The sequence below is a fragment of the Chrysochloris asiatica genome, unplaced genomic scaffold, assembly GCF_000296735.1.
Source record: "Chrysochloris asiatica unplaced genomic scaffold, ChrAsi1.0 scaffold00064, whole genome shotgun sequence".
Classification (NCBI taxonomy): domain Eukaryota; kingdom Metazoa; phylum Chordata; class Mammalia; order Afrosoricida; family Chrysochloridae; genus Chrysochloris; species Chrysochloris asiatica.
The window spans coordinates 12,481,879-12,503,000 of record NW_006408582.1 but is presented as its reverse complement, the minus strand read 5'-3'; the positions used below and the strand labels follow the sequence as shown (position 1 = coordinate 12,503,000).

The following is a 21,122-nucleotide window of genomic DNA, read 5'->3' as shown; positions in this document are numbered from 1 at the left end:
ATGGCGCTTCCTCGGAAGGTTGGAAATAGAAATACCTTATGATCCAGCAATTCCTCTACTGGTATTTACCCACAAGAAATATGAGCCATAATGCGAGTAGATATATGCACACCAATGTTCATAGCAGCACTATTTACAATAGCAAAAAGACAGAGACAGCCTAAATGCCTATCAGTTAATGAATGGATAAACAAACTGTGGTACATATACACAATGGAATACTATGCTACCTTGAAGAACAACAAGGAAGCTTCAAGCTACCGCATAACATGGGTGAAACTTGAGGACATTCTGCTGAGTGAAATTAGTCAGTCACAAAAGGAGAAATACTGCATAGGACCACTACTGTAAAATACTAAGAAAAATAACCCACCCAAAAGGGGAAATAAACCCACAAAACTATATATATAATTGCTGATCATTGAGATGTATGGGATGAGAGGAGGGGAGGGAAGGAGGGAAAGATAGTGCACAGGGTAGGGAATAGATATAGGAAAGCTTGGTTGCTGGGGTCAGGGGCCTGAGAGTACACAAGAAGGGGTAGGGGAATAGAAGAACAAGGTAGATGGGAGAATAGTTAGGCAGGTTCACATGGGCTAAATGGGACAGACGTAAATGATGATGTATGTGCAACTTTGGAATAACAGGGCTTTGGGATACAGGGATTGAGGCATAGTCTGAAAGGGTAAAAGAAGGAAATAATGTTAGGATGCTTGACTGTCTTTTGAATCTTGGTTTCCCTTCCCTGCCATTGTGAAATAGACAGTTGTGTGTGTGGGGGTGGGGGTTAGGGAAGGAATAGCCAGAAACATCACAATAGAAAACTTGTAAGCCCGTCTTCAGCCTATAACTGATTGGAATACCTTAAAGGGGCTAGAAATTGCTCAGACCCAAAATGATGGGGCTGGGGGGTGGGGTGGGGGTGGGAGGCTATAAAGGCAAGAAGTGACTCCCTCACAAGCTTTCAAGAGGGAGCCTAGTTCCAGATGGGGCAGGGATAGGTAGACCCTCCACTGGATGATTTCCAATCTGTTGGGACCAGGTTGGCAAAAAAAAAATGGGGATAAGACTCTTGTAGTACAATAGTGAATAATTGTCATAAGGACTGACTGTGAGGGTCGGAAATGTAGAGGTAGATTTTTTTTTTTTTACAAAAGGAGGGGAGTTATTGACTTTGAAGCCCAGGAGCAGAGGTCCCTAGGTCCATCAAGTGAGAAGAGTGGGGAGCATGACCCTACCTAGAGAGGCAGTGAAGCCAGACATGGAACAACAGGGCTCTGGGATACAGGGATTGAGGCATGATCGGAGTGGGGGAAAAGAGGAGAAATAATGTTAAGATGCTTGGATGTCTTTTGAATCTTGGTTTCCCTGACATATCATTATAAAATAGACACTTGAGGAGGAGAGAAAGGAATACCCAGAAATATCACCATAGAAAGCTTGTAAGTCCGTCTTCTGCCTATAACTGATTGGAATACTTAAAATGGGGCTACAACATGTCCAGTGAAGGAGGCTTCCTGCAGAGCTTTTGCATAACATAAGGCCATTGGTGGAATCCTGAACCTCATCCAGAATCTTCTGAGGTGGGAAATATCCACTGAAAGGACAAGCAGACCAGCCTAGAGTAGCTATAAGAACAGAAGATACTTCTTGAAAGAAAGACCCACAGGAAAAATACAAAACAATATAGGCAGACCGACTGATTATTATAAGAACAAGCAAGTGGCTCACCCAAGAGACATCAAGGCAAGTGACCAGATCCCTTCAGGGCAAACCTCCTTCTAAGACTAAGACTCAATGGGAATACACACTCTGAATGGTGACCATGTTCATCACTGATAAGGGGAAAACAGCAATGAAGCTGTGAGACAAACCCTACAACGTTCAATAGACTCCTGAGAACCCAGCTGGAAATCTGGTTGACCAGCAGTGTGGCAAAACCTGAGTACTCTTGGGCCCAGAGTCAATGACATAGTCACAGAAGACTAGAGCGGAGTGTGAAGCATCCAGCTGATAAGAAGAGAGGGGATATACATAAGAACACCCACACTTTCAGATAATACCCACTTGAACTGGATTCGATGACTGGATGATCAGAGCTCAACTAGAAGAAGAAAGAAGAGGAAAAAAAGAGTAATTTGATACAATTTGATGAACTTGACCTACACCTATGGATGCAGTAGGGAACAAATTTTCACAGCAAGGATCATTCCCATCCCCTACCTACACAGAGTAGACAGGGATGGGCAACTTGGACATTGGCTACCCAAACTAGGGGGGCTACAAAGGCAAGAAGTGACTGGCTTACAAGCTTTCAAGAGGGAACCTAGATCCAGAGGCTCAGAGGAAGGTAGAATTGCCACTGAGTAGTATTCAATCTGTCTAGGTGGGGCTGATGAAAGGAGATGCGGATGGGTCTCTTGTGATACAATGGTGAATAATTGTTGTCAGGACTGATTGTAAGGGTTGGAAATGTAAAGGTAGACATTTTGCAGCAAAAGGAGGGGAGTGATTAACTTTGCAGTCTAGAAACGGGACCCTACACAGAGAAGCAGTGATGCAAGAGATGGAGGCAGAGATGATGACATGGAGAGATGGAGCAGCTGGGGACTTTAGACCTAGAGAAAGAGAGGGCTGTGTGCTGAGGACAGGCTTGCAGGGTGTACCCTTTGGTTGGTTTATGATGCATGGAGGGAATGTAACCATGGCAAGGAAACTATATACAATAGGATGAATGTAAGGCTAATGTTCTCCCACATAAACTGTCACATAATTCACAATTAAACATTGAAAAAAAAATACTATTGGTTCTTGGTCATATGCTACCTCCTGAGATGGTTGAATGGAATCAGTTCTTTTTGGTATGTTGTTGTCGTTGTTAAGTGCTGTCACGTTGGTACTGACTCATACAGACCCTGTATAGGGTTTCTGAGGAATGGCTGGTGTGTTTGAACTGCTGACCTGGTGGTTCAGACTGACCTTGCAGTCCAGTGCTTATCTTCTTTTGATGCTACAATATTTTACCCAAGAGATCCTTAATGTTTCAATCTGAGTCTTGAATTTTTTCTTCAGTTCTTTCAGCTTGGTAAATGCTGAGTATGAATATGTCATTCCCTTTTGAATTTCTGTTTCTTTTTCTCTCCTTTCTTTCTTCTTTCTTTTCTTCCTTTTGCCCATCACTTAGTAATTTTCCCTCCCCTCCCACACTTTGTAACTATTAAATAATGTTTTTTTAAGTGTGAAAACCTTTTCATGACTTTTTATAATAGTTGTTCTTTTTCAATTGAACACTTTTGATTTTGAAACTCCAAGTCTTTTCACATTTCTATAATATATTGTATTCTTACCTACCCTTTGAAATGTTCTGGTCAGTTCTTTTACTTCATCATTTTCCATAACTATAATAATAACTCATGATATGTGAGTATATTTCAAAAATTCAACAATTTTCACAACTGGGCATTAATGTCAATTTTTTGTTTTTCACATCACTTTCAGGTTTGCATTAATGCTGAATGTGTAGATATTGAAAGAGCCTACAAATCAACTAATTGCTCATCTAAATGCAAAGGACATGCTGTAAGTTTTTAGAATATGATTCCTTAAGCTATCTGGGTGTTGTGTAATTTTAAATCGGTTATGATGAGGCTAAAGTCACCTTGTGAATATTAAATGATCAGAATTAGGTTTTTAAATTCTTCAGTACTGTGGTTCAATGAGTTATTTTGTCTAAGAGCCCCATTACTGAAATTCCTATTCTTGATTTAAACCTTTTGTATATATATGAAATGAGACAGGACAGACATTATTCCTTTTCCATCCTTCTGGATGAATAAGCCCTTGTAGATTGGTAGGTCTGGTGGGACAGTAACTGGATCATTGCTCTTCTAGGTCTGTGACCATAAGCTGCAGTGTCAGTGCAAGGAAGGCTGGGCCCCACCCGACTGCGACGACTCCACAATGGTCTACCGTATGTACCATTACACATCTAGTCTGAGAAACATGCTCTCTTCTTCCATGCTTTTATAAAATTTCAATGTCTCTTTTCTGCTCTCTTTTCCTGAAATTGCTATATGGTGGTGGTTATGTGCCGTGGAGCCCTGTACAGGGTTTTTGAGGCTGTAAATCTTTACGGGAGCAGAAAGCCTCATCTTTCTCGAGGAACAGCTGGTAGTGTCGAACTGCTGACCTTGTGGTTGGTTGGCAGCCCAACTTGTAACCACTACACTACCAGAGCTCCTTTTGTTTCTCATATTAGTTGCCTAATATTTATTTTCTTTTTCAAAATATTGTTGCAATAAAATGCTCAAAATAACGTTTTTAACATTAATAATAAGAGCTTTTCCAGGGACTATGCCATCATTAGGTGAAGAGTAAATGGAACTTGCACTACATAAAAGTAACTAGGGAGACAGAGCATGAGAAAGATGAGGCTTTTTATTCCTGGAAAAACCTCAGAAACCCTCAATAGGGTCACTATGAGTCAGAACTGATGGCATAACAACAGTGAGATTGGCAAATATGAATTTCTAATGCACTTGACTAAGCTCCTGTCCTCTTTGCTGCAGACTTCTCCATTGTGGTTGGGGTGCTGTTCCCCTTGGCTGTCATATTTGTGGTGGTTGCTATAGTAATCCGGCACCAAAGCACCAGAGGAAAGCAGAACAAAGTCCAGAGGTAAGCCTTTATCTTGCTTCAGTATTTTGTTTGTCCCCTATTTGACTTTAACTTGAAGGATATGACCCAACTTCTCAAATTTAGTTTTACTTCATATCAAATATTCAGAAGCATGTGCAGATGCTTTTTATTCTTGGACCTGAGGTTGCATATCCCTTTTACTAAAAACAAAATTTACAGCAAGATATGTATCATTTTCTTTCTATTAGTCATTGTATTTAAAATTATCAACAGTAATAATAACTCTCATTGTTACAGATATTTACACTACTATGTTGTTGTTGTTGTTGTGAAGTGATGTCGAGTCAGTTCTGACACATAGCGACCCTATATAGAGCTTCTGAGGAGTGACTGGTGAGTTTGAACTACCGACCTTGCAGTACAAATGGCTTTGCAGTCTGGCGCAATAACCCACAGCACCACACCAGGACAATTATAAGATATAACTTAGTAAAATTATATCAATACCATTGTTATTAAGAATCAGGATTCTGAAGAGTATCAAAAAGAAAACCATTGTTGGTAATTATAGGACAAGAAGGCAGCTGATAGAGAATAAAAGTGGAAACATTCCCTAGGGAACAGACAAAAATCAGTCTTTAACCAAGGATGATACAATAAGCAAAGAAAGAGGACACATTTAAATTGTCTCTCCACTCTGCTGAAGGAACTGTTAAATCAATGTACATTAAATGTTTTTACTCCAGGCCATTGTCCAGCAGTGGTGCCACACCAGGCAAACAGAAGAGGAAACCACAGATGGAAAAAGCTGTTCAACCGCAGGAGGTAGACTATAATTTTACAGTTTCTCATACACAGTAGTGTCTCTTAGGTTAATGTTAAATAGAATGGTAACTCATTGTGTTACCCAAATCTTCTCATGGACCTTCTCCTGTACCTGACCATACAGAATCCTTAGTGCTTACTATCAGTTTTGTTGTTGTTGTTGTCAGGTGCCATCGAGTTGGAACCAAATCATAGCAACCCCATGCACAGCAGAACGAAACAATGTCCGATCCTGGGCCAACCCCACTACCGCTGCCACACTTGATGCCATCAATGGTGCCACCTGGTTGATCCATCTCATTGGTGGTCTTCCTCCTTTTTTTCTCTGACCCCCCATCTTACCCAGCATGACAACCTTCTCCAGTGACTGTTCTCTCCTGACAATATGTCCAAAGTATGAGAGATGAAGCTTAACCATCCTGGCTTCCAAGGAACATTCTGGCTACACTTCTTCCAAAATAGATCTATTGGTTCTTTTGGCAGTCCATGGCACTTTTAGTATTCTCTTCCAACACCACAATTCAAAGGCATCAATTCTTCTATGATCTTCCTTATTCACTGTCCAGCTTTCGCATCCATATGAGGTTATTGAAAATACCATGGCTTGGGTCAGGTACACCTTAGTCCTCAAGCTGACATCTCTGCTCTTCAACACTTTAAAAAGTTCCTGTGCAGCAGATTTGCCCAATGCAATACATTATCTGATCTCTTGACTGCTGCTTCCATGTGTGTTGATAGTTGATCCAAGAAGAATGAAGTCCTTGACAACGTCAATCTTTTCTCCATTGATAAGAATGTTGTTTATTGGTCCAGTGGTGAGGATCTTTGTTTTTCTGACATTGAGATGCAACCCATATCAAAGGCTGTGTTCTTTGATCTTCATCAGTAAATGTTTCAAGTTCTCTTCACTTTCAGCAAGCAAGGTTGTATCATCTGCATATCGCAGGTTGTTAATGAGTCTTCCTCCAATCCTGATGCCACGTTTTTCTTCATAGAACCCAGCTTCTCATATTATTTGCTCAGCATACAGGTTGAATAAGTATGGTGAAAGAACACAACCTTGTCGCACACCTTTCCCAATTTTAAAACATTCAGTGTTCCCATGCTCTGTTCGAACAACGCTTCTTGGTCCAGGTACAGATTCCTCAGAAGTACAATTAAGTGTTCTGGAATACTAATACTTCTCAGTGTTGTCCATAGCTTGTCATGATCCACACAATCGAAAGCCTTCACGTAGTCAATAAAGCACAGGTAAACATCTTTCTGATATTCTCTGCTTTCAACCAAGATCCACTGGACAGCAGCAATGATATCTCTCGTTCCACGGAATCTTCTGAATCCAGCTTGAACCTCTGGAAGTTCTCTGTCAATGTATGATTGTAGCCCTTTCTGTATTACCTTTAGCAAAACTTTACTCGCTTGAGATATCAAAGAGATTGTCCGATGATTTACGCATTCCGTTGGGTCACCTGTTTTTGGAATGGGCACAAATATGGATCTCTTCCAATCAGTCGGCATGATAGTTGTCTTCCAAATTTCTTGGCAGAGATAAGTGAGTGCCTCTTGTGCTGCCTCACTTTCTTGAAAGATTTCATTTTTTATTCCATCAATTCCTGGTGCCTTGTTCTTTGCCAATTCTTTCAATGCACTGTGGACTTCCTCCCTGAGTATCATTGGCTCTTGTTCACATGGTACCTCTTGAAATGGTTGAACAAATTTAAATAGAGCTTTAAATTTCTTAAATGTAATAATTATTAGATTATATGAATGTTAAGTTGTTGTTAAGTGCCTTTGAGTCGATTCCAACTCATAGTGGCCTTGTATAGAGTTTCCAAGGAACAGTTAGTGGGTTTGAACTACTGATCTTGTGATTCACAGTCATATGCAGATCCACAGCTGCTCACCAGGAATCAGATTATACAAATACTAAATACAAAATCCACCACTCATGTGTCAGTCTGTCATATTGTGGTGGCTTGTGTGTAGCTGTGATTCTGGAAGTTAGGCCACGGGTATTTTAAATACCAGCAGGGTCACACACAGTTGACAGGTTTCAGCTGATTTTCCATATAAAGACAGACTAAGGAAGAAGGGAGACAAACTACTCCCTAATATTTTTGTCACTGAAAACATAATGAACAGCAGTGGAACACTGTCAGCACCAGAACATTGACTATTAAAAATGATGATGAGCACCAGAATATTGTCAGTTATAGTGCCAAAAGATGAGGCTCTTAAGTTGGAAGGCACTCAAAATGCAACTGGGGAAAAGCTTTCTTCTCAAAGTACACTTTACAGTGATAACACGAATGGAATAAAATCCTTAAGACCTTCATTCGCTGATGGGGCACAACTCAAAATGAAAAGAAACAGCTGTAAACATTCACTAATAGTCAGAACTATGAAGTGTACAAAGTATGAATCTAGACAAAATGGATATTGTCAATAATGAAATGCAATGTATAAACATAGATATTCTAGGCATTAATGAACTGAAATGGACTGGTATTGGACATTTTGAATCTGACAATCACATGGTTTAATATGCTGGGAATTACAAATTGAAGAGGAATGGTGTCACATTGAAAAGAACTGTCTTAAAGTATAATGCTGTTTTGTAGGATAATATCCATATACCTACAAGGAAGACCAATTTAGAACATTATTATTCACATTTACACACAAACTAAAGCCAGTGATGATGAAATTGAAGAATTCTACCAACCTCTTCAGTGTGAAATTGATCAAACATGCAATCAAGATGTACCGATAATTACTGGCAATTGAAATGCAAAAGTTAGAAACAAAAAGAAGGATCAGTACTTGGAAAATATGGCCTTAGTGAGAGAAATGCTGCTGGAGATCACATGATAGAATTTTGCAAGATCAATAATTACTTCATTGTAAATACCTTTTAAAACAGCATACACATGGACCTAAACAAATGGAATACACAGAAATTAAGTTGACTATATCTGTGGAAAGAGACAGTGGAAAAGCCCCATATCATGATCCAAAACATGGCCAGGGGAAGACTGTGGAACAGACCATCAATTGCTCATAAGCAAGTTCAGACTGAAGTTGAAGAAAATTAAAACAAGTCCACAAGAGCCAAAATATGACCCTGAACAGTTCCACCTGAATTTAGAGATTATTTGAAGAACAAATTTGATGCATTAGACACTAAAGACTGAAGACCAGAAGAGTTGTGGGATGACATCAAGAGAATCATACAGGAAGAAAGCAAAAGGTCCTTAAGAAGTCAAGAAGGAAAAGTCCAAAATAGAGGTCAGAAGAGACTGTGATTTTTGCTCTCCAACATAGAGAAGCTACAGAAAATGGAAAAAATGAGGGAGTGTAGAAGCTAAATAAAAAATTTCAAAGGTCAGCTCAAGAAAACAAAATCAAATATTATAATGAAATGTGCAAAGAGCTGGAGTTAGAAAACCAAAAGGGAAGAACACACTCAGTATTTCTCAAGCTGAGGGAATGGAAGAAAAAAGTCAGGTCTGGACTTCAATCCTTATATTGAAGGATTCTATGGGTAAAATATTGAATGATGCAGAAAGCATCAAAAGAAGATGGAAGGAATGTACAGAGTCACTGTGCCAAAAATAAATGGTCAATGTTCAACCATTTCAAGAGGTAGCATATGATCAAGAGCCAGTGATACTGAAGAAAACAGTCTAAGGTGCATTGAAGGCATTGGCAAAGAAAAGACCAGGAATTGATGGAATACAAACTGAAATCTTTCAATAAACTGATGCGGCACTAGAGACACTCACTCATCTATGCCAAGAAATTTGGCAAATTGACTGGAAGAGATCCATATCTGTGTCCATTCCTAAGAAAGGTGACCCAACAGAATCAGAAATCATCAGACAATATCATTAATATCCCATGAAAGCAAAATTTTGCTAAAGATAATACAAATACTTCCGAAACCATACCTTGCCAGAGAACAACTAGAGGTTCAAGCCAGATTCAGAAGAGAACGTGAAATAAGGGATATCATTGTTGATTTCAGATCTTAACTAAAAGCAGAGAATACCAAAAAGATGTATATCTGTGCTTTATGGACTATGCAAAGGCTTTCAATTGTGTGGATCATGACAAGCTTAGAACAACATTGAGGAGAATGAATATTCTGGAAAACTTAATTGTGCTCATGAGGAACCTATACATAGACCAAGAGGCAGTTGTTTGAACAGAACAAGGAAACATGGAATGATTAAAAAATTTGGAAAGGTGTGCACCAGGGTTGTATTCTTTCACCATACTTATTCAATCTGTATAGTAAGCAAATAATCCGAAAAGCTAGATCATATGAAGAAAACGTGGTATCAAGATTAGAGGAAGACTTATTAACAACCTCTGATATGCAGATGATACAACCTTGCTGCTGAAAGTGAAGAGGACTTAAAATACTTACTGATGAAGATCAAAGACCATAGCCTTTGTAAAGAAAACAAAAATCCTCACTACCGAAGCAACAAGTGACATCATGATAATTGGAGAAAAGATTGAAGTTTATCAAAGACTTCTTTTTCCTCTGATCACCCGTCAACACTCATGAAAGGAGCAGTCAAGAAATCAAACTTTATATAACAGTAGACAAATCTGCTGCACAAGATCTCTTTAAAGTGTCGAAGATCAAAGATGTCAGTTTGAGGAATAAGGTGTGCCTGATATAAGCCACAGTATTTTCAGTGACCTCACGTGCCTGTGAAAGTTGGAAAGGGAGTAAGGAAAACCATAGAAGTATTGATACCTTTGAGTTATGGTGTTGGAGGAGAATATTAAAAGTACCATGGACCTCCAAAAGAGCAAACCAATCTGTGTTGGAAGAAGTACAGCCAAAATGTTCCTTGGAAACCAAGATAGCCAGACTTCATCTCTCATACTTCGGACATATTATCAAGAAGAACTAGTTACTGGAGAAGGATATCAATTTTGGTAAATTGGAGGGTCAGAGAAAAACAGGAAGACCCCATGGAAATAGATTGGCACAGTGGTGGCAGCAATGGGCTCAGGCTTAGCAATGATTGTGAAGTTGTCATGGGGCCTGGCAGTGTTTCATTCTGTTTGCATATGTTTGCCATGAGTTGGTACCAACTCAATGACACCTAATAGCAACAACAATACAAAAAATATTTTGTGAAATTTTTCTGCATTAAATTATGTCTTTATTAGTTGCAATGTAGGTAACTGAGTGAACACCTTTTAAAAAATGTTTCTTCTTTTCCTTTAATTACTACTCTCAAATTATTGACATTGATTCACAAATAATACCATATTGTAGCTAAAACACCAGAAAATTTAACATCAGTTATTATGAAAACAATAACTATAAAGAAAAAAGGCCATTTTCTTAAAGCTTATGGAGATGAGGTCATTGCATGAAGTATCATGCCAGCTTTGGCATAAGTACATTTAAAGGTTCAAAAAGTAAATTAGCATAACGTTTTAGCCTTGCAAGTTATATATTTATAAATGCTCACAAAAACATTGCTCTCACAAAAACTGTTTTTGTTGTTATAACTAATTGTAGTGCTATTTTTATAAAAAGTAATTAATTTTTGCTGAAATGCTACATGCAAATTTTATAGAAGGTCATTTTGGTGTCACTTCCTCTGTCAGTCTGCTCCCCCATAATCATTCTCTTATCCTGACCACCATTCTATCATTTCTATCTTTCATTGTTTTAAAAATTCACATCAGCTTTTAATATACAGCAAGGTATACTGTCTGTAACTGCGAAGTTCAGGACATCCTCCTTTGCCCTAGTTAAATGCAAAAGAGAGTATCTTTCTTAAATAGAAAGTTACTTTGTTGGAGTTTATGAAAAGCAATGAGAATAAAGAAAACAAGGGGAAGTACATACTAGTTATTTCTATCTCTGACTCTAGGCTGATTCCTTATAGTTTTTGCTATTTCCCTGTGAAGACAATGATGTGTTTTTAGAAGAACAAACACACAAACAAAAAACCCTACAGCTGTTGTGTTAATTCTGACTCATAGTGACATGTGAGCACAAAGTAGAATTGCCTCATAGGGTTTCCAAGACTGTAAATCTTTACAGAAGTGGTCTGCCACGTCTTTCTCACACAGAGAATCTGGTGGGTTTGAACTGCTGACCTTTGAATTAACTGTAGAACATTTAACAACTACACCATCAGGCCTTCAACAATTTGTATATTAGCCTTCAATTCCCTGTTTATGTCCTGCAAGGTTTAGAGATTTTAGCTATCATTGGTTAATGATAATAAAGTGGGTAATAATGTTTTGATGGAGACTTACCAGTACTTGATAATTCTTGGTAAATACATGCCAAAATGCAGCAGCTGGGTTATGGTGATTTTCAGTTTGGCTTTTGGATTCACCTTAGGTCTAAGCATCCTTAAGAATACTATTACTTGAAAGCCACATTAGGAAATTTATGTTTTCATTTAGAAAAATTGTTTCCCTTTTAGATGAGTCAGATGAAGCTCCATGGGTCTGAAATGTCAGTGGAAGGCATTGAGCTTCCAGCTTCTTTTGTGAGTATAACAACTTCTTTGAAAATATCACCCAAGTCCAAGATCCGTGAAATATTAGTGATAGATGAAGCTCTCCATATCTAGTTATTCTTCTGTGTGAATACTAATAGAACATATAGATTGTTCTGAAAAACTTTTTGAAAATATAAACTGTGAGAATGGGTGCCTCTCTTTTATGCTCCTGTTGTTCTTATTAAGTGCTTTCGAGTCAGTTCCAACTCACTGCCTCTCCTTGATAGGGTTTCTGTGGAACAACTGGTAGGTTTGAACCACCATCCTTGCACTTAGCAGTCCAGTGTTCCCCTAAACCTGAACACCCAACCAGGAAGCAGATAATTCATTCTAGCAGGAAAATGTCTAATCAGCTTCATACCTAGCATCGTGTGCTCACTATGATTGGTATTTCTAATTTGTATGTGTTGCACATAAATTAAAGCAATCAAACTTCCAGGTTTAGAATGTTTGTAGGTAAATCCATGTGTTTTCTATTTCTGCAAATGATTCAATTTTTTTTTTTTTTCTTCATTAAGCACACCTGTTTTCAAGGACATTCTTGCACTCAAAATCTTTATCTTCTTTATTAGCTACTTACCAGGCCGAATTTTCCACCACCTCCAATTCCTACGACGGTGTCATCTTCCTCTTTCCTAGTAAGTATCAGATAGTCATTGAGTAATATTTTTCAAAGTCTCTTTTTCATATATGTGTATGTAGTAAGAATGTTGTCTCTGAATCCATTGGTTCTTTATCAGGATATGTACGTCCTGGGCTAAACTACGATGTTATGCATATTTGTCTTAGGTATAGATATCTGAGACATTGTTTACTGTCTATACATTACTGTGAATGTTGTTGTTGTTAAGTGTTGTTAAGTCAGTTCCAATGCATAGCGATCCTGTATACATTTTTTGAAGAGTGGATGGAAGATTTGAACTGCAGACTTTTCAGTTAGCAGCCTCATACTTATCCTCCAGCACCACACATATACATTATTGTAATTATTAACCCCTCATTATAAAAACTGGAGTCCTGGTGTGCTGCTGCTGATTAATGCACTGACTGTAAGGTTGGTTTGAACCACAAGGTGGATGGTTCAAACTCACCAGCCACTTCTCAGAAACCCTATACAGGGTCATTATGAGTTGAAACCAACTTGATGACACTTAACAACAGCAACATTATAAAAAATTGTACTGGTGATAGTGGTTATATGCTGTGGAGTTGATTCTGACTCATAGCGACCCTGTACAAGGTTTCTGAGGCTGTAAATATTTACAGGCACAGAAAGACTCATCTTTTTCCCATGGAACCGCTGGTAGTTTCAAGCTACTGACCTTAAGGTTCACAGATTGATTCGTAACCACTATGCTACCAGAGCTCCTTAAAAGATGGTATTATTATTACTACTGCTACATAATTGCTAGGAAAAAAAAATTCTTCTCTGTGAGGCTGTCTCCTTCAAAGGATCGTGTCTAAATGATAATTTGGGGAAAGGTAATTTTAATTTTACAATATAAATGACATTGTTTTATTTTTCATACAATAAACATTCTTATTAGTCACAGTGTTTCCTGAAGAAGATAAATTATAAAAATTATACTACATATAGTCAAACCTGAAAAAAATGTCAGGTACACATGAAGTACAGTCTAGAATTCATACATTCATCAAATAATTACTGAGCATGTTTTCTTGTGTTTGGCATAATACTCTGTTCTGCGTAAATCAGAAAAATCTAAACTTTACTTTTTTCCCCCCCAAGAAATGTTTTTTGTGGAAAAACAACCCATATACACATAGAATATTTAATTCCTATTACTATCAGGGGGCTTCAAAAATTCATGAAAAAATAGAATTAAAAAATAATGAAAAATCTCCATGAACTTTTTGAAGCCTTCCCACATTTGTGTCAAAATGCACACGACTAACAATAAAGACAATGTTGAGAGGAAAATAAATGTGGTGAGAATGGTTGAAGGGGAGACAGATTCACTAATTGAGTAGTTGCGATTTGAACTGGACTCTGAAGGCTGAATAGAATTTAAATGTGTGAAGGGGACCTAAGGAATGATTTCAGATAAGAAATAAGCATAAACTAGGATGGAAAAAGTCTAGCATTTCTAATGACCTAGCCTTATTTTTATCACTAATGTAGCATAAAGAAACAAAAGTACTGCCCACTACTATTTCTAAGAATAAGCCAATATCTACATCTAAGGTAAGAGTCAAATTATTCAAACCCTGTAGCACTCTTAGTATTAGGAGAGCAATCCCGCTATGCCTTCTAAAAGAAGATTACCAAGAGCACTATCTGTATAATTCTGTGTTGAATGTTGACATGAATGTCTTTATTCTGAATGTGTCCAATAATCAAAAAGGAGGAAGACAGAAGTATTTTACTTGAGAGCTCTGCTGACCCAAGTATTCGTATTTTCTTAGAAATCTTCCCAATGGGATGGCGGGAATGAAGTCAATTTTCCATAACATAACCATCTAGTTATACTCATGACTCACCTACTGTTCCCCACTGTCTCCATTTTATTCTAAGTAGTTAGATGGATGTATGGATCCTAGTGTGATTTTTTTTTTTTCATTTTTTTCCATAGTTTTTCAAGATTCCACCAACTCACAGTTGATATATCAAGTATCTATAAGATTGGAACCTTGGTAGCGTAATGGGTTAAGAGTTAGGTTGCTAACCGAATGATCAGTAGTTCAAATCCACAAGTCGATTCACAGGAAAAATATGGTTTTCTGCTCCCATAAAGATTTACCACCTTGGGAACCTATGTAGGGTCTCTATGAATCGGAACTGACCCAAAGGCACACAACCACTACCACCACAATATAATATGATGTATAACTATAAGAAATTAATTTTAATTTCTACTATAGGCAGTCCCAAGGTTATGAATGTCAAAAATACATGTGGTTTTGTAGGATAAGCAATGGATTGCTAACCATTGATTGGTTGTTCACGCCCAACAGCTGCTCCTTGGAAACCTTATGCAGTGTCGATATGAGTCAGAACTGACTCAACAGCCCTTCACAACAACAAATAGTTAAGAACCAACCATCCTCTCCCATAGCTTGTTATATTAAAATTTGAGGTATATACAATGATTCCTAGTAACAAATGGCTCTACTTTGTGATGCACATCAAACTATTATCATTATTATTTATGTATTATTATATTAAAGTTGTTTTAGTATATCTGGAAGTGTTTTTTAATGTTCTCTAGGCATAGAAATGTATACTATGTATTAAGACAAACATTTCACTAACTGACATTAGATACAAATATAACTGTTCCAATATATGTACAAACTCTACTTAAAGACAGATTTAGGAGTGGAATTCCTTTATAATACAGTAACTGTTTATACTTCATAATTATGTAATGTAAAATATCTAAATTATTAATAATTTAAAGAGTTTCATTTTTTTAGGGCTCAAATCCAAAAGTCTGAAGCAACAGCTCAGGAAGAACTGGTGAAAAACAATCAATTTAGAAATCTGGACAATCTAGTTTGAAGAGAAATATATTTGCTTTCCTACTACTATTTGTTTTTGATGCCCAAGGAGTTAACAATTTTTTATTCGTGCTACATTTTGAAGAGATGAGACTCAATTTTTCAAGCAAGACAAGCCCTTGAGAATATTTGTATTCAAGATTCCTGTTCTCTGTATTCTTGGGCAGGAAGACAACTCTGAAGAAGCAGCTCTGAAGCTGAAATCTCTAATTTGGTGGTTTTCCATTTCAAACTTAATTTTTTTAATGTTATGCTGAAAGATATTTGCTCAAATATTTTAAACACCTTGATTTTCTTATTTTGGTAGACATTATTAATTAACTCTTCAATGTAAAACAAATTTTAAAAAATCATAGAAGACTGATGGAGTGGGAGAAATTTTTATACCCATCATTAAATGAGTAGCAGCATCTTAATTGCTTTAACCATTTATTTATCAAAATAAAATCCTCAATTTAGAAGGAAGTGATGGAAGCAAAATAGTTGTTTTGTATAAAATGTTTCCTTTTGACACGAGGTTGTGATAATGTCCTTAACTAAAAAATATTCTGTTATAGATATTCATATAATTAATTACTGACAGAGTTAAAGTGATCTTTTTTTCTCTGTAAAGAAAATTTTACTTAAATAAATTGATATCATAAAATAGAGATTGTAAACTATTAACCTACATACAGGTCGTGTCTGGACAGCAGATGTATTTCATTTGGCCTGAATGATGTTGGCCACATAGTATTTTTAAATGTTTTGAATTTATTGCCAATATTCAAAAAAAACTGGGATTTCTTGCATAAACTTTCAATTTCCCAACTCTTAAAAATAATCAGATAGTCTGTCACCACTAGAACCAGATTGTTTAATAGCAATAATTAGCTTAGTTGAGTGGCTATTTGCCTGCCAAATAGCTCCCTTCTTCATTGTTTTCAGAACTCTGGTTATGTTCAGGTATACATTACCATTACTCTAAAACAATGATGGTAATCTCATTTTCCTTACCAGTTGTTGATTTGGAAGTAAGCGTATATGACCTGTTTGTTGTCAGTGAAATGAGCAAATTTCCAGAAAAGGATTCCCTGTCCTATTTTTTCTGGATGTTGGCATATATCCTGTCTGGTAAGGTTGCAGCTATATTTTGATTATTAGGGCAAAGTTGATGTACTGAATAAGGTACATCAGAAACATGAAAAGATGGCCCTTTAAGGATGTCACTGAACTGTTATACTAATGAATGTTGAAGTTACCCCACACATTGTTGGGACTTCTCGTTAAGGGATTAATAAAGTTTCCTTATTGTTTAAGTCATTTTAGATTGTGTTTTCTCTTACTCTTAGTTTATGAAGTAGCTGCCACATTACCATGTCATGCTTTCCACTTCATTGTCCTAGTCCTAGTTTTTTCTGTACTTAACTTGTTTCATTCATATATAACACTTACCTTGCCCTACAGGCCTTTCTCTTACAAGTGAAATTTGCCCACAAGAAGTTTATTTTTTTCTTAAACTGTAAGAAGTTCTAGACAAATTCACTCTGCCATCAAAAATGAGGCTCAATTTTTTGTGATCCCCAACTCCAACTATGAAGTCACACATATTGTAGTTGTTTTTCTTTTATTTGGGAGCTTGTTCAAAAGCACCTAAAAAATGTTTGCTTAATCTATAGTGTGAGGTTCCAGAAGACCCTGATTCCACTAAGAAGTAAATCTGTAAGGTCATAAACTACTCTTGACTAACCTATGAGTCTTTGCTGTGTTTGTTCGTTATTTACTTCCTGTGACTAACAATAGATTCACCTCATTCTTTTTATTATTGATGAGATTAAAATCTTGAAGCTATGAGTCATTAGCTATCTACCTTCCATGTCACAGGGAAAAAGTAAACCATGTTTTTCAGAGAGTGACATCTAACACAAGCCTATAAATTCCTTAATTGTGGCACTAGGTCTGTGCACAATAAGGAATTAGCTTACCTACAAGCAATTTAGCATTTTGATCTTAGTTTCTGAGCTCCCCATTACCAATTGACCTTTACTTGGATTGACTAAGAATCATGCAGGATAACCAACTTTTCCCCAGTTTGACTTGGGGAAGTTCTGCCCAGTCTGATCTATACCCCAGTTGATTGTAAAGTTCGATCCATGAACAGCTTATTATATGGATTGTCTAGAAGGCCCATCTTGTAACTGATCAAAGCTCTGAAACATAGAAGCACAGATAATGCCTCCTGATTGATAAGAGACAGGGTAGAAGTATGTCATTTGGACATGAATGTACTACACTATGAACCACCCAGACTGGGTAAACCTGCAATGGCAACAGAGGTAACAGCTACAATGATATTGAAGAGGCACCAGAAGAGGTGAAGACAGCAAGCAAACACACACAATAGCAACAGAATGTATAGACTGAATTCTAGCAGAGAACAATGAGGAGTAGCTGTTTTGGAGCCTACTGAGAGATATCACACAATAGTTGTTTGAATGGGTGAGAATGAATATCCATTTTCAGGAAGGGTAAAGTGGGTCCGATTTGACAGAAAAGTGGGTCCTCTTGAGATATTGAGGCCCTATAGTGGGACCCTTCCTGAATCGCACACTATGAATGTCTTTATTTCTGCTTATATCTTCTTTTTATATTCTTTCCTGATATAATAAAGTTATTACTACAAATATAGTATTTTTGTATAATCTCTGTAAATCATTGCAATAGAGCACGGAACCAAATAGAGACATAATAGTGTGGGGAGAATGGCTGGAATCAGAAATGGTGGAGAAGTTGGAGAGCATGTATTGCTATTCCCTGCTCAGAAATCAACTTTATCCTGATTCAATACACTCAATTTATTGTGTGTTTGATAACATTCCAAGAAAGTTTATTTTTTAAAGCAAGATTGAGCACTTTGTCCAAAGTTAAAAACACTCCCCAAACACAGGAGAAAAAACACACAAAAACTTGTTGTTGTTAGGTGCCATCGAGTTGGTACTGACTCATAGTGACGTTATGCACAACAGAATGAAATATTGCCCGATCCTGGGCCAACCTCACTACTGTTGCCACGCTTGAGTCCATCGATGCTGCCACTTAGCCAATCCATCTCGTTGGGGGTCTTCCTCTTTTTCTCTGACCCTTCACCTCACCAAACATGATATCCTTCTCCAGTGACTGGTCCCTCCTGACAATGTGTCCAAAGTATGAGAGATGAAATTTGACCATCTTGACCTACAAAACAGTTCTATTGGTTCTTTTGGCAGCCCATGACACTTTCAATATTTTTCTCCAAAGCCATAACTCAAAGACCCCAGTAAAATGCTAAGGAGCATTTTTGGAAGCCCTATGGTATCTGCAGTAGTTGGAAAACATAACCTTGGTAATAGAAATGACGCTGGAGATCACATGATAGAATTTTGCAAGACCAATGACTACTTCATTACAAATACCTTTAAAAAATAAATAAATAAATAAAAGACAACTATGCATATGGAACTCACCAGTCAGAACACACAAAAATTAAGTTGACTACATCTGTGGAAAGAGACACTGGAGAAGCTCCATATTATCAGCCAAAAAGAGGCCAGGGGCAGACTGTGGACTAGATGATCAATTGCTCATATGCAAGTACAGGCTGAAGCTGAAGAAAATTAAAGCAAGTCCACAAGAGCCAAATATGACCTTGAACATATCCCACCTAAATTTAGAGAGCATCTCAAGAACAGAATTAATGCATGAGGTACTAAAGACAGAAGACCAGAGATTTGCAGGATGATATTAAGAATATCATACAAGAAGAAATCAAAAGATCATTAAAAAGAAAAGAAAGAAGGAAAAAACAAAAGTGGATGTCAGAAAAGACTCTGAAACTTGCTCTCCAGTGTAGAGATGCTAAAGCAAATGGAAGATATGAGGTGGTAAAAGGGCTAAACAGAACATTTCAAAAGGTAGCTTGAGAAGACAGAGTCAAATACTATAACAAAATGTGCAAAGATCTGGAGTTAGAAAACCAAAAGCATTTTTTTTTTTTGCTCAGCATTCCTCAAGCTGAGGGAACACAAGAAAAAATTCAATCCTCAACTTGAAATATTGAAGGATTCTATGGACAAAATATTGAATGATCCAGAAAGCATTAAAAGAAGATAGAAGGAATACACAGAGTCACCATACCAAAAATAAATTTTTATGTTCAACCATTTTAAGAGGTAACATATGATCAAGAGCCAATGATACTTAAGAAAGAATCGCAAGGTTCACTAAAGGCATTGGCAAAGTACAAGGCTCCAGGAATTGATGGAATACAAATTGAAATCTTTCAACAAACTGATGAAGCACCAGAGGCATTCACTCATCTATGCCAAGAAGTTTTGAAGACAACTATGCGGCCAACTGACTGGAAAAGATCCATATTTGAGCCTGTTCCAAAGAGAAATGATCTAATGGAATGTAGAAATCATCTAACAATATCATTAATATTATATGAAAGTAAAGTTTTGCTAAAGGTAATGCAAAAATTTCAGCAACAATATATTGACAGAGAACTTCTAGATGTTAAGACCAAAATCAGAAGGAGACGTGGAATGAGGGATATCGTTGCTGATGTCAGATGAATGTTGGCTAAAATCAGAAAGTACCAGAAATATGTTTATCTGTACTTTATTAACTAAGCAGAGGCTTTCAATTGTATGGATCATGACAAACTATGGACAGCATTGCAAAGAATAAGTATTCAGTAACACTTCATTGTGCTCATGAGGAACCTACACATAGACCAAGAGGCAGTTATTCTAACAGAACAAGAGGATACTGAATGGTTTAAAATTAGGAAAAGATGTGTGCCAGAGTGGTATTCTTTCACCATAGTTACTCAGTGTGTATGCTGAGCAAATAATTGAAGAAGTTGTACTATATGAAAAAACAAAACAAGACACGGCATCAGGATAGAAGGAAGACTCATTAACAACATATGATATACAGATGGTCCACCTTTACTTGCTGAAAATGAAAATGACTTAAAATACTTACTAATAAAAGAGATCAAAGACCAGAACCTTCAATATGTGTTGCACCTCAATGCAAAGAAAACAAAATCCTCACCACTGGACCAATAAATAACATTATGATAAATGATTGAAGTTGTCAAAGACTTCCTTTTGCACAGATCAACTATCAACACTCATGGAATCAGCAGTTAAGAAATCAAATGATATATTGCATTAGGCAAATCTGCTGCACAGGACCTTTTTAAAGTGTTGAAAAGCAAAGCAATCAGCTTGAGGACTAAGATGCACCTGGCCCAAGATATGGTATTTTCAATAAACTCATATGCATGGAAAAGTTGGACAATTAATTAGGAGACCATAGAAGAATTGATGCATTTGAGCTATGGTGTTTGAAGAGATTATTAAAGTACCATGGACTGCCAAAAGAACAAACCAATCTGTGTTGGAAGAAGTACAGTCAGAATGCTGGCAGCCAGGATGGCCAGACTTAGTTTCTCATACTTTGGACATTTTGTCAGGAGGGACCAGTCCCTGGAGAAGGATATCATGCTTGTTAAAATGGAGGGTCAGAGAAAAAGAGGTAGACCCACAACAAGATTGG

The 21,122-nt window shown here is 37.2% G+C and overlaps 1 protein-coding gene across 1 annotated transcript in view; it reads left to right on the top strand.

Moving 5' to 3' along the window:
• Nucleotides 1–15,473, top strand: part of ADAM28 (ADAM metallopeptidase domain 28) — a gene marked incomplete at its 5' end in the record, with an annotated part of 109,959 nt that extends 94,486 nt beyond the window's left edge. Inside the window, 8 exons of the mRNA XM_006864444.1 lie at nucleotides 3,499–3,579; nucleotides 3,892–3,970; nucleotides 4,569–4,677; nucleotides 5,385–5,463; nucleotides 11,937–12,002; nucleotides 12,587–12,652; nucleotides 14,158–14,220; nucleotides 15,453–15,473. Of these exons, the coding sequence (XP_006864506.1) occupies nucleotides 3,499–3,579; nucleotides 3,892–3,970; nucleotides 4,569–4,677; nucleotides 5,385–5,463; nucleotides 11,937–12,002; nucleotides 12,587–12,652; nucleotides 14,158–14,220; nucleotides 15,453–15,473 (564 nt within the window). The remainder of the gene's footprint in view (nucleotides 1–3,498; nucleotides 3,580–3,891; nucleotides 3,971–4,568; nucleotides 4,678–5,384; nucleotides 5,464–11,936; nucleotides 12,003–12,586; nucleotides 12,653–14,157; nucleotides 14,221–15,452) is intronic.
• Nucleotides 15,474–21,122: the final 5,649 nt, after the last annotated feature.